The sequence below is a fragment of the Syngnathoides biaculeatus genome, chromosome 3 (genome assembly GCF_019802595.1).
Source record: "Syngnathoides biaculeatus isolate LvHL_M chromosome 3, ASM1980259v1, whole genome shotgun sequence".
NCBI lineage: Eukaryota > Metazoa > Chordata > Actinopteri > Syngnathiformes > Syngnathidae > Syngnathoides > Syngnathoides biaculeatus.
Genome location: NC_084642.1, coordinates 11928729 through 11954289, shown reverse-complemented (window position 1 = coordinate 11954289; position 25561 = coordinate 11928729). Strand labels below are relative to the sequence as shown.

Below are 25561 nucleotides of genomic sequence, written 5' to 3'. Positions count from 1 at the left end.
TAGTTATGTAGGCGTCTAGACTACCCCACCCATCGACCTCTGTCTCTTAAAGTGCCACTATCATGAAATGCATGATTTTTAGTATGTTATTAATGAAAAAACGGCAGCTAGTATGGACCCATCCGTTTTTTTCACCACAAAACAGGCTTTTGACGTATATGGCTTTTTGTAACTCCCGCCATGAAAATCCTCTCGAGGGGTTTGTTTTTGAGAAGAACCAGGAAGTGATGTACAGGGCAGTAGTGCACTCAAGTGGTCTAAGCTCTACAGATCTTTTAAATTTCAAGTTTAAATTTCTGATGAAAATGTGTTACAAATGGATTTATTTGTTTCTTCATACTTGTGTTCTATTTTGTTTTCTGTCACAGAAAGTATGAACAGTGACAGAAGATGCCACCAGATTTTTTTCATTTCCTTAAAAAAAGTCCTGTGTTCAAAAGTTGTTCATTTGTTGAACACTTCTTAATCAAATCTTAATCCCCCTATTTTCACCTCCAACATCCTTCTGACAAACATTCTGGACTGCTAATCAGTTTGTCCAGAGAAACTTGATTCCGTGATTCCTTTCATCAGCACTTTCCTACCCTCTTAACTCTTTGAGTCCTGTGCTCTAATCCGGTGCCCCTCTCCTCGTCGTCAGGGTGGAGTTACGTTCCAGGAGCAGGTGGCTGACACCATCTGAGAAGAGGAATTCCAAATGAGTGACTGTGAAATAACGGGATGACTCTTCCGTTAAAGAACTGGTGGTGTTACCTGGGAGCCAGCTGGTATCGCCCTCTCCTGGGACGCCATCCACCCCGGCTACGCTCTGACAAAGAGCTCAAGTTCTGACCACCGGCATCCAAAGAGGGAGGATGAAAGCGAGGGTGGGAATATTGGCCTCCTCGTCCTCCTCCTCCTCTTCCTCTCTGTCCAGGTCCCTCCTGTAGTTTGACTTTGTTGTTTCCACCACTGCGCTGTCCACTCCCCCTTCTCCATCCACCTGACGTCTCGCCCCTCTCACACCAGTTGTCGACCCCATCTGAAGGCACAAGTGCAATTATAGACATGTATTGTCTCACATCTTTTTGATTATTCAATGGGCATGTGGAAAAAGTTCTTAACAAATCAACAAGAACTTGTAGTAGTAGTGAGGTTATTCAGTTTAGCTGTGAAAAAGATTTTAAAAATGTACATTTCGGATCCTGAGCTATCAACTTTGAATCCCAAAATGTGATGTTGTGATTATTTAATCAGGATGGAATCAACGCTTTCGTTGACAAGTTTGGTGTGGGAGAACGCATATTAGATGAACTACAAGCCAGTCTTACAATATCAGAGACCTCTGACTTAGTAAATATTATTATTAATGTACAAATAAAATGGACATCATGATTTGAAATGTTGGAAGCTACTGGACCAATTTCACATTTCTTTCAATTTTCACTTGCTGTAGGTCTAAAAGCCATGGACAAATGTTTAAGGCTAAGTTGAGAACTTCTTCTTTTCCATTCGGCTTCTCCCGTCAGGGGACGCCACAGCATGTCATCTTTTTCCATCCAAGCCTATCTCGCGCATCTTCCTCTCTAACACCCACTGTCTTCATCTCTTCCCTCACAACATCCATCAACATTTTCTTTGGTCTTCCTCTCGCTCTTTTGCCTGGCAGCTCCATCCTCAGCACCCTTGTACCAATGTACTCGCTCTCTTGCCTCTGGACATGTCCACACCATCAAAGTCTGCTCTCTCTAACCTTGTCTCCAAAACATCCAACTTTGGCTGTCCCTCGAATAAGCTCGTTTCTAATCCTATCCAACCTGCTCACTCCGAGCGAGAACCTCAACATCTTCATTTCTGCTACCTCCAGTTCTGCTTTCTGTCGTCTCTTCAGGGCCACCGTCTCTTATCCGTACATCATGGCTGCCCTCACCTCTGTTTTACAGACTTTGCCCTTCATCCAGGGAGAGACTCTTCTGTTACATAACACACCAGACACCTTCCGCCAGCAGTTCCAACCTGCTTGGACCCGTTTCTTCACTTCTTTACCACACTCTCCATTGCTCTTTATTGTTGACCCCAAGTATTTAAAATCATCCACCCTTGCTATCTCTTCTCCCTGGAGGCTCACTCTTCCCCCTCCACTCCTCTCATTCACGCACATATATTCTGTTGTACTTCAGCTAATTTTCATTCCGCTCCTTTCCAGTGCATGCCTTCATCTTTTTAATTGTTCCTCCACCTGCTCCCTGCTTTCACTGCATATGACAATATCTTCTGCGAACATCATGGTCCAAGGGCATTCCAGTCTAACCTCATCTGTCAGTCTATCCATTACCACAACGAACAGGAAGGGGCTCAGAGCAGATCTCCACCTTCACCTTAAATTCTTCTGTTACACCTACGGCAAACCTCACCACTATTCTGCTGCCCTCATACATGTCCTGTACTATTCTAACATATTTCTCCGCCACACCAGACTTCCGCATGCAGTACCACAGTTGAGAACAATGTAAAGAATTAAATAAAGGTGCTATAGAATTAAAGCTGTAGAATCAGAGTCAAGGTATGTGAATCTACCCCGTGGTATATCTGTGACAATTTGAAAATACCCTCTATTGATTTGGACACCACTTTGTCCTTTTTAAACAAAACCCATTAAACAGTAGATTCATATTCAAAGAGTAATTTGGGATGCAGAAAGATATTCGCTGAGGAGACGTGAAAACTGATTAGAAACACGAGCTAACCCAGGCCTGCAATGACACCACAAGGCACAGCTCTCCTCACGCACACAAATCTGAAGTAATGATTGAAATAGCGAGGGCACAGCCCCCCCGATCTTGTGCAAGCAGAAACATCCTCCGTAGACCCACAGGGCTTGTCTTCAGTCAAGAGTAGACATTTTGGGCTAAACCAACATGGCACATGATGCAAAAAAAAAAAAAACATTCACCAAAAGTCACAGGGTTTCATGAAAACGACGGGTTCATATTTCACGAGGCTGCTGCTGACTCGTGCACGGTGACTGACCACCAAGTGGCGGAGAGTTCAAGTCTATTTATAATAATAGTTGTTTTTTTAAATCTTTGACAACAAACCTTAGGATTAGAAATGCTTTAAGGAGCTAGTTGTAGTAAAGAGAAGCATAACAATTCTTCATCTGTTCTGTTGTCCTACAATCCTCATCTGCAAATAACGTTGTGTACTCAACACAGTTCAGTGTTTCATTTGGAATGCAGAAGTTATGACATTTATTTTTCCACATACAGTTTCATTTGAGCTTCACTTAAGCTATTGGTGGGAGTTATGCTTATTTTGTGGTGGAGCTAAGAACAGGATTAAAACGAAAAAAAAAAATGGAAAGTTTTTCTGACCTAACTGTTAATTATTTTTGTGTGTATAATGTCCTGTCTCCAGTGGCTCACGATGAACGGGACCGGGCCGGACAGCGAATTGGAAAAATCCATGGATAATTGATGCGCATTATATTTGCGCTTATTTTTTTAAACACAAAAACCTGCAGGAGTGGTCCATCAATAAGTGTTTACCAACCCCCCAAAAGAATTAAAGAAGAAAAACAAAGTAAATTGGAAAAACAATTGGAAAAACAAAGTATGCGGGGGTCAACATCAATGAGTAAGTTTTCCGCAACACAAAATATGAAGCAAAGATGAGCTGAATCAGCATGAAAATTCACTTGATTCATTCATCTTATGTTGAGAACTGTACAGACACTGATGAGCAATTGGAAGGAAGAACTGAGGTGCCAAAATAACAGCCAACTGATTGGTATGTTTCTTCTGGTTCAAAAAGGTGTTTTTTTAATTTGGATTTTTTGTTATTTTAAATTACACTGACAAGACAGTAAAAGATGGGGAGATGTCCAAATGCTGCCAGAAATGAGGAGGTAAAGAGAGGACAGAGAAGATAAAAGGCTTGATGTATGAGAACAAGAGAGGTAAAGGGGAGCTGAGGGCTGAGTGGGGCTTAATGGGGGGTTTGAGACACACAGAGAGAAGCCTGTAATCACCGTTGTTGTGTGACTTAAAATAGAGCGCTCCCAGCCTATAAACAGAAACATGCTATTACTAGTGCACTCACAAAGCAAGTGTTGTACCCAGGCGTGCACGTCCTTGCAGCCGTGTGTGTGCATGTGCGACCACTGCACACATGGAGCTGGTTACACCACAGCCCTCTGGGTAATGTGGTTCATTGAGGGGCACCAGAGAACTACAACCACTGATCAACAATGGTCAAGTTAAACTGTTGCTTCTCCATTATTTGACTCCAAGGGTATTTTCAGTGCCAATGTGCATCCTTTATACTAGGGCTGCTCAATGTGTCGATCGCGATCGACCGGGCAGTCTTCGACGATCGTGGGACGCCGTGCCCCCCCCCCCCAAAAAAAAAACAAAACGTTAGCCAATATTCTTCTAAACTCCACACGTGCGCAATTGTGCACTGCTGATGCATACAGCTAACATCCAGCTATTCAGTTTGTGGCATTTTGCAATGTGATTCAATGAGTGAGGGTTGACTGGTTATTACATCCAAAGGCACAATTAACATACATACTGTAAAAAATGAAAAAAAGAAGCCACTGGTTTCTTTTAGGCAGCACACGGAACTTTCTCTAACAACGACCGCTGCTCTGCCACACTCTCCTTTTCCTAGTTTTCCTTACACCCTCTCCTTAAAGACGTACACTTATAATTACAAATGTTACAGTACATCAATATGTTTTATAATGACAGCGTCCACCACCACTGCTATCGTTGGCAACACAGTCTGGGCAACGTAGAGCAAAGATGAGCTAGACATGCTGCTTATGTTTACTTTCGGTATTAGTGGAAAAAGTAAAAAAAAAAAAAAAAATGCTGTTAAGATGCAATGACTGTTGGAGTATGTGAATAATCGAAGAAAAAGTGGTTAAACTGGATGAAATTTTCCCTTTTCTGAGTGGGAAAGGTCTGGTCTGAAGCCAAAGTAAAAAGTGCAGGATGAGATGGTGTGTCATTTTAAAATTCCACCTTAGCACAGCCAGATCCAGGATGAAAGCACAGACAATACAGTGCACAAAAAGCTAATTCTGTATTTTAAATATAGGAGACAACATAACATTAACCCCCGCTCCCCTCCCACCTGTTGTCAGCAGCTCGCGAGAAGCCGGCTGCTTGAAAAGTAGATCTTGGGGTAAAAAATATGGAATTAAACTTTCAGTTATTAGAGACTCTTTTGACATGTCCAAGTCCATTTTCCAAGCTGCTTATCCTCACAAAGGTCGAGGAGGCCTTATATTTGAGCTACGCAATTCTAACAGTCCATAATCACAATGCATAATAATAAAACAAAAACTTAACACAGAAACTAATATGTTTGAGTGAGAGAATATTGTTGGAAGATAGATATACGAAATACGTTAGTCACCTGTGTGTCCGTCTCTGTATCGGGTACTATGACTTCTTTCAGGCATACCAGGTCTGGGACGCGATTGCAAGACTCTTTTCCTCTTCATGCAAACTTCAACAAGTTTTTCTCTCAGCTGGAGAAACAAGGCCAGACTGGACGGCTGGAAGGGGAGCAGAAAATAAAAAGACTTTGCTGTAAACTGGGCCTGACTTGTGATAACATTCCCCTTCAAAGTAAAACTGATGATGCTGGGGACAACCCGGGTAACCCATCCATACAAAGATAGTACAACAAGTTAGCTCAGAAATTCATTTGTGTGTAATATTGTGAAATGACACAGGGAACAAGTATTGAACACGCCCAATGGTGTTTAATACTTTGTACAAAAGGCAATGAGGAGCTCAATATGTTTCCGGTATGTCTACAACATTTAACAGTGTTACTCAAAACTGGGTATCACCTTCATAAAGGCAGAATTTTGAGAACATTTCTGGATATGTTCAGATGGTTCATGCGTGCATAATGATGTGGCAAATGAGTGTATTTCAACTATTAATATCCCCGTTTCCACTCACAAGGTTGTCCAGAAGCACCGTTTGCTCAGTGCCGCCATGTGCCAGGAGGTACTTCGAGTGAAAGAGCTGTCCATCGAAGCTTTGCCATGGCATGAGGGCAGTGTTGGGTAGCGGGCAGCCACTGGCACAGTTGGCCCCCAGCAGGTAGCTCAGTCCCCGGACGTAAAGAGAGCCCAGTTGGACCGCTCGACTGCTGAGGAATGGCAGCTGAGAGAAACGAAGGTTGGAATTATATTTGCTTGGTAACACGCCCCATCTTGACTGAGGTGGCTGATGCTTTATTTGATCATTTGTCACTGTACTTGGACAAGAAACGGCGTGATCTTGCTCCAAATCACTTTACATTCCTGCAAAACCCCCAGTGTTGCTCAGTAGGAGATAATGGACTTCTTCAGTCTTTTTTTTGGCTGCTTAGGAACTTAACTCTCCTTCCCTTCCAGTTTGAATTATAAAAATGCTTAAGAGAGGTTACCTGGTGCAAGCTACACTCCACCTTTAGAATAGTTTACTACTGACAAATCTTTACGAAGGAGTTGTGTTACCCATAATCCATTACGGCACCAAGATGTATGCAATGTCAGAGCAGTTTGTAAAAGTGCAGGGCAGTTCTGTCGTAGTACATGTGATGTGTTCTGGTATTAACAGAACATCACACACATTGTCCCAGAGGTGATCTCGAAATCTCGCATGATCACACGTGATTTCACAGCATGGAGAAAGAAACACCTGACAACAATAGCTAACAAAAGCATGCAATTAATGCAGTTTTCTCATATATTGATTTATACTCAGCCATTTTATCAGTTCTATTTTTTCTTACACTGGGATACTATTTGTAAAAAAAATAGTTTGAAAAAATCCATCCATCCAACCATTTTCTTTGCCGCGTATCCTCACGAGGGTTGCGGGGAGTACTGGAGCCTTTCCCAGCTGTCAATGGGCAGAAGGCGGGGTACACCCTGAACTGGTTGTTACATAGTTAAGTTACACAATGATTCACAAGTGATTTGTTGAAAAATCTGTTCAAATTGTAGTACAGTATATTTACACTAGTTTTCCTGGTATGTAGCCTACGTGCAGTGTCTATAAAAAGTCTAAGCACCTCTGTATTATCCATCCATCCATCCATCCATTATCTTTGCCACTTATCCTCACGAGGGTTGCGGGGAGTGCTGGAGCCTATCCCAGTTGTCAACGGGCAAGAGGCGGGGTACACCCTGAATTGGTTGCCAGCCAATCGCAGGGCACATGTAGACAAACAGCCGCACTCACAATCACACTTAGGGGCAATTTAGAGTGTCCAATTAATTTTGCATGTTTTTGGGATGAGGGAGGAAACCGGAATGCCCGGAGCAAACCCACGCAGGCACGGGGAGAACATGCAAACTCCAAAGAGGCGGGTCTGGGATCGAACCCGGGACCTCAGAACTGTGAGGCCAATGCTTTACCAGCTGATCCACCGTGCCGCCCTAGTTTAAAAAATGTTTTAAGAAAATGTTCTACTTTTTTATCCTTACATGGGCAAAAATCACAATGTATTTACATAATTTACATGGATCTTTAGTGAATTAATAGATATGAAGATACAGATTATGAATATGATCCTCATCATTACCACCAAGAACACTTTTCATATTCTTTTGAGGTAAAACAAAAAAAATAATTTGACTTGCTGTGGTATCCTGTGTTGCTCAAGAATGTTGCATTATGTTGTAAATAACCATTGAGGGAAAGAGGAGTCAATGACAGAAGGCAGATGCTCACTGTGTGCGCATATTTTATGCTCTCACCTGTCCCTCGGCAGATAGCAGATAGCGCTGATAACTGTGATTTCATACGCACACACACACACCCGAGCACACCCCTGCCTGTCACCTGCTTCCAGTCAAACACAGCTACACATTGAAAACAATGAGGCACTGGATGGACGCACAAAAACCCTGAAGCACACAAACAAAATGACACAAAGACGGAAAATGATACTGAAAGAGTAAAAAGACGAAGAATATGAGAACACACAAAGTATGACAAAGGATAGAAAAAACTGCGTGCGTTTGTGTGCATGTCCATTGTCAATGGGAAGACGCGTTTGATGTAAATAACCCCATGTGGTGAGCGTCAGCTGGGACAGACGGCCGATCGTCCCCAGAACACACTCGCTGTCCCTCTCTCTCTCTCTCTCTGACATATACACATACACACAAAGATCTGCCGCAATGGAGAGCTGATAAATCTATTCTTCTTCTTTTTACGTGCTTGTGCAGGTAAATCTATACTGATCATTTGCAGACCCACAACCTCCAAGAGGCTCAAACCTCTCCCAGATCACCTTTTAAATACAACACACTACCCTAACTACTGTGCAGCAAATAGATGATGAGGCAAAAGACAAAATAAGTATTGTAATTAGCGCTGAAAATAAAAGGGTCAACAAAAAGGCAGTGACTGGTTTTGGGAACAGCTGTTAAGATGCTTTCAGCTCCCTCTCTGAGGAAAATATAGTCAAGCCTTGGTTCTCGAACGTCCCCGTTTTCAAACAAAAACTTTTAGATTTTTTTTGCTTCTCTTTTCGAACGAAAATCGGTACTCGAACCCCCCTGAAAAAACCCGGAAATAACATAATGCGCGCGGCGCAAGCAGTTGACCCACCCACGACGCCTTTTGTTATTGTCAATTCTAATGCCCCCCGAAAAAAAAAAAGGGTCACAACCAGCGCACTTTTGTTATTCTATACAACGCAGCCTCTGTACACAGACGTATCCCGGTAGTGACTGTTGTTTTTCTTCTTATCAAGGACTACCACATTAAGCCCCAATGATGGCTCCAAAGAAGGCATGTGGCTTGTTAAAAGTTATTCTGCACTTTTGTTAATAAAAAAAAGGGGGCCGAGCCGCTACAGATATGGCAATGCACTCCCAGCCCTGCGTACTCTACTACTAAAGCATACATTTTAATCAAAAAATAAATATATTTCTTCAATTATTTTACAATATAAAGTATTTAAACTATACATGTATTTCTACTGTGCAGTTTATTATCGGGAAAAAGTAAAAACAAATTTTTTAGGCTTGGAACACATTATTTCTTTTTCCATTGATTGTAATGGGAAACATTGATCCGGTTTTCGAACAAATCACTTCTCGAACCGTTTTATGGAACAGATTGTGGTCGAGAACCGAGGCATCAAAGTAGTAACTTCTGAAACAACTCCATGAATGCATTTAATTTCCATTAATTAAAAGGATAAAATTATTATTGTATTCTGATTTTATTGTCCCATCTTCATTGGAATTTGGGTTTATAATGACTAGAACTGCACTATATGATCATACCTGTTTATAATAGTCTAGACTCCAAACAGACAGAGATACAACAAGTGAGAGACAGATAAAACAGAAAAATACAAACAACACAATTTACATAACAAGCCCACTTTTTGTGCTGTTTGTTTTCTCTCAGAGATTCCCATTCAAGAGCCTCCCAACGAAGGTTTTCACTACATTTTTTTGCTTTTGCTTTCCCTGACTTCAAGCGTATTTACTGTAAAGTATACAGGGCCATTGTCCTCATACGTTGGGAAATGCATCACAAATTGAAGTAGTTGCAATAAGCGCATACTTTGCTGACCTTTATCTGTTGAAGCTCCTCCAGAGATTTTAGCCTCAGACACACAGCCTGACTCAGGTAAGCGTCCACATCCTCTGAAGATAAAGATGGTACCTACAGGGAGAGCCATAGGAAAAGGATTATAAGGTTATAATACACGGCTTTCAAATTGAATCTCATCTTGGTCTGTCTTCTGAGTAAGATCTGTTTTGTTTGGTCTTCCAGCAATGGGGAAAACAGCAGGGCTAAATGCAGCAAAGAACCCAGTCTGTGTGTGTGTCTGTGTGGCATGTTCAAAACAAACAAACCCTGAAGCTATTTCAACAGACGGGTGATGAGCGAATGTGAATGCGGCGGCCATCAGACAACAACAGCCACTGTTTTCTGTCGGCCCGTCTGCTCATCTTTACTTGTCTCCTCATCTAAAGGACCCTCTAACAAGTTGACCTTCTGCTGTGATGCTTTTTTGTTTCGTTCAACCAATTCAGTCGCTGACGCAAAGGAAGCGTTGGACAGCTGCACCAGAAATCTATCTGGAAATCACCAATGATTTTCTTTTAGTAAAAGCATTACTCCAACTGGGGTGGGGCGGACTGAAAATAGTACTTTGTTTATTGATGAACAAAGATGTTGATTCATGATTTCTGGGTTATTGTCTAATTTTAGATGGATATATTTAACACCCTGCTACAGACCTACCTAATAGGAATATGGAGAGTGGGTATGCTTAAAGTGCCACTGTCATGAATTGGATAATTTTTAGTATGTTATTAACGAAAAAAAAACGGCAGCCAGTATGGACCCATCCGTTTTTTCACCGCAAAAAATGATTTTGACGTATACGGCTTTTTGTAACTCCCGCCATGAAAATCCTCTCAAGGGATTTGTTTTCTACAAGAAGCAGGAAGTGACGTTGGAAGCAGTAGCACGCTCAAGGATTCTCGTATGTTTATACTAGTTTTACCTGCTGGAAGGTAGCTCGTTGTTCCTTGATGTTGGCCAAAATGCTGGCTTGTTGCATAGCTGGATATTGCTCAAAAACGCGGGAGGATGGATTTATCCTTCATAAGTTTCCAAGAGACCTGGTTCGTTGTGAAAAATGGATTGCACGGGTGCAAAGGATGAGAGCTTCGTGGGTTCCAAATGACAGGTAGGTGTTGTACAGAGCTACTAAAAAAAAACCAATCATTGATGGGGACGATGTAATCCTTTCAGAATTTAGCATAAGATCCGTGTCAGTAAGTCAGAGGTGCTAAATGTGTCAATGTTCCCAATGTCCCCGTCGGCGCTGTGTCCGCCGATCACGGCTTTGGCTGGGCTGGCTCATACATACTGTCTGGAGAGTCTGTTGTTAGTTAGAAGTGATCCGCATATCATCTAAATATGGCTTGAAAAAAAAGGGTAATATTGCCCTGGACACTTCACTCGATTGTGAGATGTTCTCTTCTTTGAAAAGTGCTTCCGTGTCTGATGGGGCGTGTCCCACAGTAGGGGCCACAGCGTATTTTCAATGGCGAATGTCCGGAGTTACGTCACAGGCAGTAGATGCAGCCAATGTGGTGACCACTTGGATGTCGAATGACAATTTCGCAACTTTGCACATGAATGACACGCTCTCCATTCATATTTATTTTTTTGTATAGACATTGAAGTGAATAATGTTGTATGTATTTTTCATTTCAATATCTATTTTAGAATGTTTATAGGGGTGACACTTGGGCTTTATGTAAGGCACAGAGGCCGTACATGGACGTGACGTGACCCTGCTCACCAGAACATACTTTCATGTAAATTCAGATCCTTAAGTATTTTAACAGTGAGCCAACTCAATTCCTGATAGCAACTCCATACCTCAACCTACTTTTTAGATTTGAAATAGCCTACAGATTTGACACCAATTGAAAATAGCCAAAATATTTGCATTTGAGCCCATTATAAATGCTAACAAATGATTGTGATTTTAAATGACTTTTTTGTTGTTTTTTGCAGAAGAGGCTCTGAATTTACACACAAAGGTCTTGAAATTCATTGTGGCAGCATTCAAATGAAAAACCTCACAGTTATTGTCCATATAGTTGGGGGGGGGATAAACTGTAATAAAATAGTATGTGATTATCGAAAAGAAAAATTTTTGACGGCCTACCGATGATGTACCCATCATATACTGTATTTTACAAATCCCAACACTTTATCGATTATAAAGATACAATGAACTGTAGTGTGGTAAATAAAAAAAAATAAAGTGTTGAGGTGGTTATCAGCACAGCTGCTGAGGTGTCTATAGCTATGCTGGTCAACTGGATGATAATGGTGGCAAATGGTGGATGATAATGGTGGCCACCAAGCCAGACAGAACACTACAGTACACAATCTTACCATGACAATTAGGGTGATGCTTTTGATGCCAAAGTAAATTATTTTATAATAAACAAATGAAAGAACCATTAATTTGACTTTCAGACATTACCGATGAAAAAAAATTATAGTCATTAAAATCTACCGCGAAACACTACCTTGAGGGTGATGTAGGTGACCAGACAAACAGCAGCCAGGAGAAAGTTTTCAACAACTCCATGTAACTCTACAAGTTCCTGGCAGTCAAATATTGAAAAAAAGCTCATCAGACGAAGGGCGGAAACGTCAGGCCCAGACCCGAACCACAGCATGTCCAGATTGGGCTGTTCACCTACAAAACAAGGCAGATAAAACAGTTAGGTGTTTGGTTCGGGATTCAAAAACATTTGAGTGCATACGGCACTTGTTAGCTATTAGGAACTGAGCTTGTAGTGATTAGAGTGATGTCATTACAGCTGAATGGATACGTAGTGGAACACGTTAAGACTTCAATCCTAAATTTTAAGGAAAAGCCCGAATTAAAAATGGGTGTGAGATGTGAAAAGTCAAAATAAAGATGGTCTCCTTCACCATCCGGTCTATATTTTTTGTCTTTTGGCTGTGTATTACACAAGACTCGCACGGAGGATGGGGAAAACAAAGAGAATCACGGCAACCACAAAGACCTACAGAAAGGCATCTGAATAAACTAAAGTACTCTTACTTATGATAGAGCTTGTGCACCTACGTCACCAAAGTCACGAGACTGGCCATACTGCCGGTCAAGCAAAACATTGTTCAATGCTAAATTGGTTGGAGACGACACGAAAATACACCTCCCAGAGTTTTGTCTGATACCGTTAAACATTTAGGAGGTAATAATAAATGAAGGTACACAGAAAAATGAGACACTTGGCATAGAGGAACCGTATATAATGCCGAAGTCGATGTTTTCGTCGATAAGAAATTGGACTGTTAACCCGCTTCTGCTTGTTTTGGACAACTGGATCTACACATGGATCTGGTGAGTAAGTCATCGAGAAGGAAGAGTTTGAAAGCGTAGAAAGGTCTGGACACATAAACATACTTGGTAGCTGGATCTGTTCTCAATCAAGAATAAATTATTTTCAAATGAGTCTAATCCATATTTAAAACCTCTGAGTGACTGACAGTTTATTTTCTTTTTTTAAATACGCTTTGGACTCATTTGAGAACAATGCATATAAAAAAAAAACTGTAGGGGAGAGGTTTACTGAAGTTTAACGTGTGGCTGCAACTCGCTTCCGTGTACATTGGAGACGACTCCCTGTCGTTTTTTTTTTTTTTTTTTTTTTTTTTAAACATGTTGTTCTCAAACGAGCCAACTTGGCATTGTAAATACTTGGGAATTTGAGATTGAGAGGAATAATTCCTACCTGAAATGAAGTGATCGCTACACAGTCATGTGTATTTGGTTGGGCACCATCCATCACGTTTAATAGCCGAAATCCATTGATCTTTTCTGGTCTTTTCAGCTGGTATTCTATACAATGACCTCTTTGAATATCTGTCTCGTCTGTTGTGACAACCAACAGCACAAAAAGTCTCGGACATTGTGAATATTCTGCTCCGGTTCAATGTCCCCCCCCCCCACTGTCGAGCAGCTCTTTTTAACCGGCAATATGGTGCTGCGAAAATGGTGACATCACGTGCACGAGCTCTATTCAGTTACCCTTGGTTTACGCTACACAACGCTACTTCTACGCTAAAACATAATCTGTATGAAATTTGAAGGTCTTAAGATGGAAAATGTTAGAGCAGTGAACCAGATTGCGTGTCATTTCACAGGAGCACTGTAAAATGAAACTGCATGAGCTGACGACATAACAACTGTTTACACAATGAATGTAGATACAGTACATGGGACACAGATAGGGATTGGGAGGACCATGTCTGGCTCCGTCAAAGGGTTGCCTGGATAGACAAACCACTCTCTGATGACAGGAGGTTCCACGGTGCTCTCTAAAAACACAAAGTTTAGGAAATGAGTTTTTAACATGAAGGGTACATGAGTGTAAGTCTCCTCTCTCTGTCTTTTGTGTGTGTCATTTTACCATCATGATTGTTGAGCAGTAGCAAACCGTAGATGCGTTGCCTGCAGGACTTATATGCAACTGCCTGTGGCAGCAGTTCATGATCCTCCTCATCCTCCAGACTATTGCTACAATCAATCACTCCTTCACACACGACATTGTAAACCATGAAACCCTCTGCTGACACGTGCTTTTCTACACAAGCCTGGAGAAGAACCAAAGTGAAATATGGTTGCGACTCAACAAAGTGACCACAGACATAAATTTGTAGATGTGGTCCAGGATTTACCTTTAATATTTCTGGACTGACGCGTTTTTCAAAGGTGGAAGTTACAGGGGGGAGGGGATGCCGCTGAGAAGCTTCCGGTTCAGACAGTAAATAGGAGCAAATCCCTTTTTCCAAGAGTTGTCTGTGTGCAACTGGAAGTTGCAGACTCCGAGGGATGAGCCCACTCTTATCCTCTTCTCCGGCCCACAAAGAGCTGATGAACTGGGATACAGCTAACACCAAGTCCCCCTGGGGAGCTCCAGAGTGGGCTGTGTCATACGGATTCCTGTCAAAAAGATTTTGTGATATTTTATTTACATTTTAATCACGGTAAAGTACATACTGTATAATGGATTGAAAAGTGGTCAAACACCTGTATGCTGCCATAGCCTTGTTCCTGACAGCCTGCATGCTCACCTCTGGTACCACATCGTTACCAAGGAGACAGGCCAGGAGTGGTAACTGGGAAACATCCAATCCAATGGCTCGGCAAAGCCTCTCTCGGTCGTAGAGGACGGTGGTGAGGCGGTTTAATTGCAGTTTTGCCACTGACAAGTAAGGAACACTTGAAAAAGAACAATTAGATATTTAAATATCAATATATGTTTATCTGCATTTTCTTCAGTCAATTTGACTTGTCAGTGACACAAGGGATGAATCTGTGACCACAGCGGTAGTAGAAGTAGCAAGAGTCAGACTGAAGGCCCATTTGTGCAAAACTCAACTCTTGAAAATTGCACTCCATGTTTTTCTAATTACTGCAAGCTACTACTGGAATCTGGTTATGTTTGGAATAATGTGGTTTGACATCTGGCTTTTTTCATATTCATTCATGTATTCACTGTTGAATTAAATTCATGTTTCTCAAAATTTGGGGTGATTCTTCTTTTCATCTGAACAATAAAGAAACTCTCCTTCTTTCGTGGATGGAAAGGGGGGGGGGAACTCAGATATGATGTGAAAAAAATGACATTAGCTTTAATTCAAAGCAGCATTTTTATCTTTGTATTTTTCTGTGAAGACACTTTTGTTACACCATGGTCTGGAAGGAAACATTCGAGACTTCAGGAAAACAACCATGGCATGCATATTAACACATGGCAGGCATGAGGATTTCGGCAACTATGGTAACCGATCTTTCGGTTCCGTTGATTTTTGTCCTAGGAAACGGGAAACGATTTCTCGGTTCCCATTGATAATGCTCATGGGAACCGGTTTTTACATGTACTTCAGAATAAAGCCTTAGCAGGCATGAGCATTTTGTCTTTTACGGTTAGCAACCGACATGTTTGACTAGCGTTTGAGTGACCCGGATATGAATAACTTGACCTTGCGCATGCGTAGCGCAGAAGCGGAAACCGGTGCTGTTTGTAAACCACACTGACAAAGCTGGGCGTTTTAATCATTAAAAATAAAGGGGTTCATGTAGCTTCGTTTTATACAGATTGTTGTATTTTGTTGAGAACTTGTTTTACATTCCACACATGGGCGAATTTTATTAAAAGCAAGGCCTGAGATCTGGGAAACGGACTTTCAGTTCCGTGTTTTCTCAGGCTGGGTAACGACACGGTAACGGAACGATCGTTTCCGTGAAATGCTCATGCCTGACATGGCATACATTATTATGAATTTATCATGTTTAAGTTCAAATGAAAACAATGGCCTCAACCCAACCAACCTGTCATATATGATGAAGTCTGAGTCCTGTCCCAAAATCCCCATGCAGCCATGGCGACGGGCGTAACAGGCAATTTCATAGTCAGCCTCCTGCACTGAGCAAAATACTTCCTGACCTAATGCCCTGGCAAAAAAATTAGATTATTATTATTATTAGTAGTAGTCGTAGTAGTAGTAGTAGTCGTAGTAGTATAGTATTATTGTAAAATAAATATAGACTAAGAGAATAAAAGGTAAAAATGTTTTATTTTTTTATTTCAGCATTGATAATGTAAAAACTTGCAAACCTGAGGGCAAAGCATGTGAATGTGGCCAAGCCAGAAGGCAGAGTGAAGAGATTTTTGCCTGGTTGTTGGCCATGTGACTTAATGTAATGGAATATTTTAGACACCTCCCCGTTTACTCTTCGTCTTCGCTTCACCTGTGTGCAAATAATCACGCAATTGTTTTCAGCCTAATGTTGAACAGTTGGAAGTGAAAGGTGTTTAAAAACGTTGTCGTTGACGCTTTTAACACTTCAATCATCAATGAACTCACAACAATTTGTGCATGGTCACACCCCACAAGCTTGTTACTCACCCACTCATGCCTCTTCTTCTCCTCAACCAAGCCATCAAAGAAGAAAACGAGATGAATTCCAACAGACGTGAACGTTTCCACCCAGCGCCTGAGGATGCTCATGTACTCGTTCCACTGACCCCCACACACCCAGTCTTTACACCAGTACCAGTGGCGCAGGCAGGCCATCCCATCAACGACGAGTGTGGGACCTAACAGAAATGATATAAACTTTTCAGGTTATGAACACGTACAGTAGTACAGCAAAATCTTCAATTGAAACGCAGAGTGAAACGAGACATCAGTCATACATTTTGACACAGGACCCCTAATTTGATAGCAGCTTCGCAACTCTTACATCCATTCAACTTGTGAGCTTTTGCAATTTCTCGTTGAATTTCTTTCGAGATGGTACACCGTCATGCTTGAAGATGATTTTACTTGTTAAAGCACCCTTTTCGTTTGGTACGATAGAAGAAAGTGGTCAGTCAAAAATATCTCATACTTTTCACACATGGAGTGGCCCTAAAATGGCCGACAAGCCCGCTCCTCGGCATACTCAAGCACCACCGTATTCCGGCTGTTCAATGATTCACTCACCAAATTTGGCTGCCTCAGATGACTAACTATTCCCCAAGATTAAAAAGATTTTAGCAAGCAACATTTTGCTGCAGATTGTGTGATATAATTGATGCCATCGAGGAGTATTGAGGAGGGTGGGGGGATTCTCAAAATTCTATTCACAATTGCTAGAATAAGTGTGTAAATTTACAAGGGAATTTGTTGAAATATTGTAGAAATGTTTCATTTTGTCAGTAGTTTGGCAGCACGCTGGATCAGCTGGAAAGCATTGGCCTCAAAGTTCTGAGGTCCCAGGTTGGATCCCGGCCCCGTCTGTGTGGAGTTTGCATGTTCTCCCCGTGCCTGCGTGGGTTTTGTCCAGGCACTTTGGTTTCCTCCCGCATCCCAAAAACATGCAACATTAATTGGACACTTTAAATTGCCTCTCGGCGTGATTGTCAGTGCAATCGGTTGTTTGTCTCTATTTGCCTTGTGATTGGCTGGCAACCAGTTCAGGGTGTACTGGCCTCAAGCCTATTGATAGCTGGGATAGCCCCCAGCACTCCCCGCGACCCTCATGAGGATAAACAGCTAAGAAAATGGACAGATGAATGTTTCACTTTGTCAGTTTACCATAGCCCACAAACGTTTTCAATCACAACTCATAGTTGCAGGCTGCTTAATCAATGGATGAGTAATATTGCTATTAGTATTTAGTCGCATTGTGTGGCAATTGAGTAAGTAAAACATAAACTGTATTATTTGGGGGCCACCTCTAACGAATTGTGTTACAATAGGGTTACAATTGGTCTACACAGTGAATATGGAGGGCATCCTGAAAGGAAGAAACTTCTCTGCAATGACTCTGTGGCTTTGGTTCCAATTAACAGTTGCAGGGAAAAAGGCACCTACAGTAATCCATTCTTTCCTTCTTTACATCACTTCACGTTATAGGTTGCGTGTAAAATATCGCAACTGACTTGATCCAAGAAGCAGGGTACACCCTTAGCCTGGTAGCAAGCCAATGCCAGGGCACAAATAAACCAGGAACCAATAACACTTAGGTTAACACCAATGGACAATGTTGAGTCTTTATTTAACCTAACATGCATGTTTTTGGAACATGTGAGGAAGCATATTGTACCTGGAAAAAACACCAGAACAAATATAATTGGTTTAAATTAAAAATATATCGCCATGTGGTCAATTGAAGTCAAAGTGGAGTAACTCCATCAAGTTTATTTAAATCTTACAAAGCACAGTCATCAACCCTTCTAGTGATAAAAAAAAAATCACATTGATGACGTTATATTTTTCCACTTTAATTAAATGTTGAAAACGTCACTTCTGTAAGATGTGTCTAGACTTAAGAACACCGTGAACATACACGAGCGTTACAAATGCACTCAACTGGAAGTGTTGTCAGATGTTTTGGGAACATGTCTGACCATCTCTCTCAGGTTGACAGTTATGCAGGATTCTGGACAGCAGAGTTCCATGAAAGACTGGAGACCTTTTACTCCCATTTCTACCTGAGAGAGAAAGCATGGGGGGGGGGGAGGAGACTTTCATTTGGAGGTATCAAGAAGGCGTTTTTGATATGCGTTGATGTTGTCACGTAGAAAGAACGAGATGGGCGCCTACTTGTTTAGGCTTCGCCTCATCTTTATGCTAACGATTAGCTTAGCCTCAATTTGCAAGTTTTCCTAGTTACGCTTTAGCCGCAGTCTTTGCAATTTGAAACCACCTCAAGACGTTATGTACGCTATCGCCGCTACGACTTAACGTCCCGTTTAGCGAACCACTTACTTCTTTAAAAAATGACGTAAAATAAGCAGATTCTCCTGGTTGTTTTGGTATGAAACTATCACTTCCTGTGTCGCACGGGTGACGTCACGACGCTTCACAAAACAAAGATCACGTGCTTGGCGCTTGCGGCCATACGAGTCAGTTGAAACGGGTACCAGTCCACAAATAAAACACCATGCAAGCCTAAACATACACATCTAATATAGAAAAAAAAAAGAATAGCCGATGACGTGATGTACAACATTCTAAAAATATAATCCTATTAAGGTGGCATGACTATAACTGGACCGCGCTGCGGTCTTGTGGCATCAGTCCACCCGTAAACTCTCCACGCTGGGATCAGAGACAGACTAATTGCTCTCCATGAGAATGGAGCTTCTATTCTGAAGTCACTAGCTATTAGGTCTACCTTCCACACAATGCACCCCCTGTCACCTCCACTCTATTGTCTGAGCTGAGCAGAAATAAAGAAAGCGGCATATGCTGGTTGTCAGTCCAGCTGTCAGCATCTGTCGCTCCCCAGCCAGATGCTCAGTGGGACTAGGAGGGCAATCCACCACAGTCAACTGATCTTCAAGTAGGGAGGAGCTCAGTTGTAAATCTGCCCACCCCCCCTCTCTCCGTGTGCACTTGAAAATCACAGCCTTGCTGACGTATCAAGAAAACATTTTAACGTCAATTATTGCTCATAGGTGTGTTTTCGTCTAGCTGCAAATCGGTATCGCAGACCACAAGACAACAACAATACTGTACACTTACAGAAGCGAATTAACATGACTGAGGAAACGGAGTTAGTCACACTTCAGGACTTGAACAATGCAAGACAAAAGAAGAGACATTAGGGGGTCAGAACAGATGCTGATGAACACGACGGATGAGGTTTCAACTCATCCTTGGGCTCAAATTTTTCAATCTTACAATCATTTTATGTGTAAAACTCTGGTACCTAGTACTACAAACAAGTGAGTAATTCAGTGCCAAATGATTCAGTTACCTGAATATTTTTTTTTTTGATAATGTGAGACATTCAGTGATACACATGCAATATTTTTCCTTTTCTTATGCAGCCATTTGTTTGTAATTTATTTAATTTTAACACAGTAGTTGTAGCACTTAGCACTACTTAAAACCTGAATACAGTGGTGCCTTGGTTCTCGAACACAATCTGTTCCAGAAGGAAAACCAAAATGTTCGAAAACCAAAGCAGGTTTTCTCATTATAATGAATGTAAAATGAAATAATGCGTTCCAAGCCTTAAAAATAGATTCAAACGATCTTTTTGGCTTTTCCTGATAATAAACTGCATAGTAGAAATATATGTATAGTTTGAATACTTTATATAAGTAAATCATTTAAGAAATATATATATATATTTTTTTTTTTTCTTAAAATGTTTGCTTTAGCCTAGTAGAGTACACTAGGCTGGGAGTACATTGCTGTATCTGTAGCGACTTGGCCCCCATTTTTTTATTAAAAGTGCAGAACAACTTGAAACAAGCAATAATGGGGGGAGGGGGGACAAATGTTTTTTTTTATTAGCACAGAAAGTACGTAACATGTAAAAAAAACTTGCAACTGGAGGTAGGGTTAATGGAACAAAAGAAAAAAACAATGCAAAACAACACTTTCAAATGTCTTCGGTGGGGGTGACTCACACCTTTTTCACAAAGAACAAATCTAATGTTTGCTTCTGCCATCTTTTAAGCACTTTTCTGAAGTGGGTCATAACAACATTATTAACATTTTGCAGTGCTGTGCAACATTCAGGTTTATTCGTGTGATGAAGTTGTACAAAATTATCGATGTCGTTCCATTTAGCGTAGATTTATGTTGTGACGTCACTACTACCCACGAATATTCACTCATAATTTGTACTCTGGTCCAAATATCAACTTTAAGCATGTTACCATCAGACAGGATATTATTGGTCTCTTGTTTATAATGCAATACAATTTTGTTATTACTATATGTTTGTGAGTTTGCAGAATTATGCTGAAATTACTAACATGTTTTCCCACAAAGTATTGCTTGGCACAAGAGAGCACAATAAGAATCTCTTTTTAGCTTTAAAAAACTGAAAATTTTTCATGTGGCAACAGTGTTTTGGAACCTGAAAATGAAAATATTTGAGAGCGTTTCGCAAAGTGGACAATGAAAACAAAGTTTATGTTTCTATCTTAAGGCTGAAAAGGGTTTTCATGAAAAAGGAGGTAATGCATATCATTATTTTTTTTGTAGTGTACAAGCAGGCATGTATGAGTACTCCACCATCAGCAACAATGATGGTGGGCTACATAACTACTTTTGTTGTTTTTTTAAAAAATGCCTCCAACAGACTACTCATGTATGATATTAAACCCATACATACGGAAATATTCAACTGTACACATGACCGTTTTCTATAATGTATCTGCATGTAGTGACTTCTGGCTTGGCGCGCATATCATGTTTGAACGGGAAACGTCAACATATGGAACTTCACAAATCCAACTTTTGCTTGATGGTTAAAAACATGAAACATATTTTTTTTGTTGTTTTATGTGTGCCCTGCGATTGGCTGGCGACCGCTTCAGGGGCTACCACGCCTCTCCGGGATAGGCTCCAGCACGGCCGCGACTCTATTGAGGATAAGCGTTACGGGAAATCAGTGAATGAATAGTTCGTTGACGAGCCAAAAATAGCTTTTCACTTTATTGCTGATAGTGAACCAGTGTCCACATGCCCTCGTGGCCCAAGTCAACAAAAGTATTGGTGGGAGGGGGCAAGTATAGGCAGCACACGGGCATCTCTCATTGGACGTTGCCATCTTCTTCCGTCTCCTAAAACCTCCACAGACTTGCTTTTGTCACCTTCCATCTCCTTCCCTCAGTTCAACCCCCCCATCTGTGTGCCCCCCCCTCCCCCACCACCCACCCCTCCTCTCCTGACCAAAGCTTGACTCAGGAGAAACAGAGGCAGATGTTCCAGGAGCACACGACAGCCCCCCACCTCCCATTTGTACTGGATCAGCAGTTAACCCCCGGAAAGAATTGACCATACAAGCACGGACACACATACAAAGAACACCGCGGCCCAAATCTGCGCCGGCTCAACAGTTGTCCGACTCAATGAGCGACACACATACATAAACACACCGAGAGCTGTCCAAATCCCACTCGGGGTCCCTGATAGTAGCTACCCCGGGGTCAGGCCTTGTGTCAGCGTTCAGAGCCTGGGGTTTCTCTGGGCAGCTGGCCTGGCTAATCCTGCTGCTGGAGGCCACCGCTTCTCAAACTAAAGGCCAAGGACCCCCAGTGGGGGGGCCGCGGGGCATGGATCTCGGGGAGCAGGGCTGCGTGCGATTTGTTCCCAACGCAGGAAGGCTTTGTTTGTTTTTTTGACTCGTTTCTGGATTCAAATCAAAACATCATATCCGAGGCTTCGCTGTGAAAAAATGTCTCGTGGGGGTTGTAAACTCAATTATGGGGTTTTAAATCGTCGTTTAAAGAAGACTTATAGTCGCTTGTTCTGGTAATCCACACTCCAAATTGTACAGTAATATATTGAAATGAGTCGGCAAGGTGGAGGGTTTCTGAACGCACCCACTTCCCAGTTATAACGGGGTGTGCACACTTCTGCAACCACATAATTTCAGTTGTTTATTTTTACCTTCCCTTTTACCTTTTTAAATTTATCTTGGCCAGATTTTATTTCTTCATTAATACAGGGGGTGGGGGGCCCGATGGACCAGCTGGTAAAGCGTTGTTCTCACAGTTCTGAGGACCCGGGTTCGATCCCGGCCCCGCCTGTGTGGAGTTTGCATGTTCTCCCCGTGCCTGCGTGGGTTTTCACCGGGCACTCCGGTTTCCTCCCACACCCACAAACATCCAACATTAATTGGACACTCTAAATTGCCCCTGGGTGTGATTGTGAGTGCAGCTGTTTGTCTCCATGTGCCCTGCGCTTGACTGGCGACCAGTTAAAGGTGAACCCCGCCTCCTGCCTGTTGACAGCCGGGATAGGCTCCAGCACTCCCCGTGACCCTCGTGAGGATAAGCAGCAAAGAGAATGGATGGAGGAATATTGAAATGAGAACATCTGTCACATTATTTGCCATACAAACAAATGCAAAAAGACAAATCCTGTGATTCGATTCAATATTAGGCCTTCACCTACTTTAATAAGCACTTTCATTTTCATAAAAATGATGCAAATCATGTAATCTATACTGTAGAAGCTAAAATGTAAAAATAATCACCTGATTTGATGATCCTTGCAAAGTCCTTTTGTAAATTCAGGTTAACGGATGATCTTTGGAGAGGTCTTTGTGTCTAAAAATAAAAGGAAACAAGAGGACTGTTTATGAGATGATTATGTTTTGCACAATTTGTTATTTTTCTCTCAGTGTAGTTCATAAAGCTGAACTCAAGTCCAAATCTTTTGCCATTCTTACACATACATGACCAGGTATGTCGGAATTATTGTGCAGATCAAGCGCTGTAATCAAAAGCTGACACATGCTTATTAACTTAATATTACATTATTGTCCCTGTAAAGTCTTTGATTGGCTCTCGTTAGGATCGCGGCGGTGTGGCCAGCGTTATGTCCAGTGAGTGCCCGCACCGAGCCCACCCATTCGAAAAGCAACAAAGCAATTCAAGTGAGTCGCAGTCCATCATCACAGTGGTCATGTGATCATGGCCTTACTTTGATTTCCGCAGGCTGCCATGTGACGCGTGAGTGTGATGGCGATGATGCAGGGTTTCCCACGGCAGCCATCCATCCATCCACCCAATTCTTGGCACACGCACACACACACACACCATATGGCCACCCCGTACCCACTGCATGCCTCCACTCTGATCTGCCCAACACGCAACTGGTTACTTACCAATGCAGAATGCGTTCAATCGCTTGAAAATGAAATAGACGAGACAGTAAACACAGACTCGGAGAGGTGTGTTGAAAGAGAGGAATTATTTGTACAAAGATGAAGTAGGGGGTGAGGGCGGGGGGTGGGGTAACCATTTGGTAGTTGGTGTTGTGGTGTTTTGGGGGAGCAGATGGCCAGGCTCGAGGAGGGGCGTGTCTTGTCCTTGCGACCCTTCACAAATCACACAGTTCTCCCCCGAGGGGCTCGCGACTCGTCCTTCAATAGGAATCAATGGGAATTACTTGGCCAGAGAAAGGGATGAATGGGCGGCGGGGCGCGAGACCTCTTCCTTTGTTGTGCTGGTGCGTGTCACAGACCCCCCCACCCCTGCCCACCCGCCCCCTGTTCCGCACGCACACGCACGCACGCACGCACACGCGCGGCTACACGCGCACACAAAACACTCCAGTTAAACAATCGATATCCAGTTAAACAATTTCTCCAACTCGCGAGGGCGAGGATGGGTGGAGCTCCAAGCGCACAACTCCACAATCTCGCGGCGAAAATTGAGGGTGGAGAAACGTGGTCAGACGAGGGTGGGGGCGTTGTTACTCTCCAACTCGCCATACGCCCCGGTCACGCTTTGCACGCTTAATTGCAAAATGTGTGCCACGTCATGGTGATGAATGACTGATGGAGGCGAAGGGAGAGGTGCGCGGGGCACCTCCGATAGTTGCGATGAGGTGAAATAATAAAAAGGTCTCCAGAGGGGGATTTGAAGCCATTGAGGCGCTCTACAATGCTGCGGGCTGAAATCGACTGGTTAAATGAAATCAGCCTCCTATACAGCTAAATACAGACTGGAATCTGCATGGAAGCGCCACGGCAGGCAAGGATAATGCCGTTGGGGCTCAAGGTTAAAGGGCCCTGAAGTCGCACCAAAGGGGCACATTATCAAACACGCAGTTGTTGATTAGCTTGCCTTGGAACCGGATTTGTCTCCTTGAGTCGCTCCGGAATAGGCGAGGAATGCCCCGCTTTCTTAGGCAATCGCAATATTATTGTTTTTTATTATTCTCAACATTGTATCAACCGGGCGGCACGGTGGATCAACTGGTAAAGCGTTGGCCTCACAGTTCTGAGGTCCTGGGTTCAATCGTGGACCCGCCTGTGTGGAGTTTGCATGTTCTGCACGTGCCTGTGTGGGTTTTCTTCGGGCACTCCGATTTCCTGCAACACCCCCAAAACATGAGACATTAATTGGACACTCTAAATTCCCCCTAGGTGTGATCCTAAGTGCCGCTGTTGGTCTCTTTGTGCCCTGCGATTGGCTGGCAACCACTTCAGAGTGTCCCCTGCCTCCTGCCCATTGACACCTGGGATAGGCTACAGCACTCCCCATGCCCCTTGTGAGGATAAGTGGCAAAGAAAATGGATGGATGGATGGATTTTTTCTTGTCCAATCAGATTTTGGGCTCTATATGTGGTCATGTCAATTTCGTCTTAAAGCCTTCAGAATCAGTAGTGCCAGGGATTTGAACCACCTAACAATAAGGACAGTTTCTTTAACCAATCAGATTTCAAATTCACCTCAGAGGACCAGCTAGTTGGCCTACAATAACGCCAACGTTTTCCTATGATTGGTTAGCCAAAGCAAGTCGAGTTGCAACAAAACTCTGCACTCATTACATTTAATAAACAGCGTTTCTATTGACTATCTTGCATTTTATTTTACAAGTTCCAATTCAAATGAAGTTAGGACGTAGTGTAAAAAGTAAACGAGCATAGCATTGCCACGGGGGGCATGGCTCAAAGGGGCGTCATATCAAGGATGTCTCTGATCAATGACCTTGACTCGCTT

General features: G+C 42.4%; 1 protein-coding gene across 3 annotated transcripts in view; it reads right to left on the bottom strand.

Moving 5' to 3' along the window:
* Positions 1-306: 306 nt before the first annotated feature.
* fam120b (family with sequence similarity 120 member B) overlaps positions 307-25561 on the bottom strand; it is a 32165-nt gene continuing 6910 nt past the window's right edge. Inside the window, exons 3-17 of one of the 3 annotated variants that reach the window (XM_061814280.1) lie at positions 23086-23158; positions 18451-18571; positions 16500-16690; positions 16208-16341; positions 15922-16044; positions 14617-14808; positions 14265-14529; positions 13997-14180; positions 13803-13904; positions 12083-12255; positions 9591-9683; positions 5964-6170; positions 5407-5548; positions 754-1021; positions 307-678 (exon numbers count right to left, since the gene is read on the bottom strand). In XM_061814280.1, the coding sequence (XP_061670264.1) occupies positions 648-678; positions 754-1021; positions 5407-5548; positions 5964-6170; positions 9591-9683; positions 12083-12255; positions 13803-13904; positions 13997-14180; positions 14265-14529; positions 14617-14808; positions 15922-16044; positions 16208-16341; positions 16500-16690; positions 18451-18565 (2220 nt within the window). In that variant the 5' untranslated portion in view covers positions 18566-18571; positions 23086-23158 and the 3' untranslated portion in view covers positions 307-647. Of the gene's footprint in view, positions 679-753; positions 1022-5406; positions 5549-5963; positions 6171-9590; positions 9684-12082; positions 12256-13802; positions 13905-13996; positions 14181-14264; positions 14530-14616; positions 14809-15921; positions 16045-16207; positions 16342-16499; positions 16691-18450; positions 18572-18683; positions 18818-18848; positions 19262-23085; positions 23159-25561 lie in introns of those variants that run through there. The other 2 variants (XM_061814282.1, XM_061814283.1) reach the window with 2 other exon arrangements.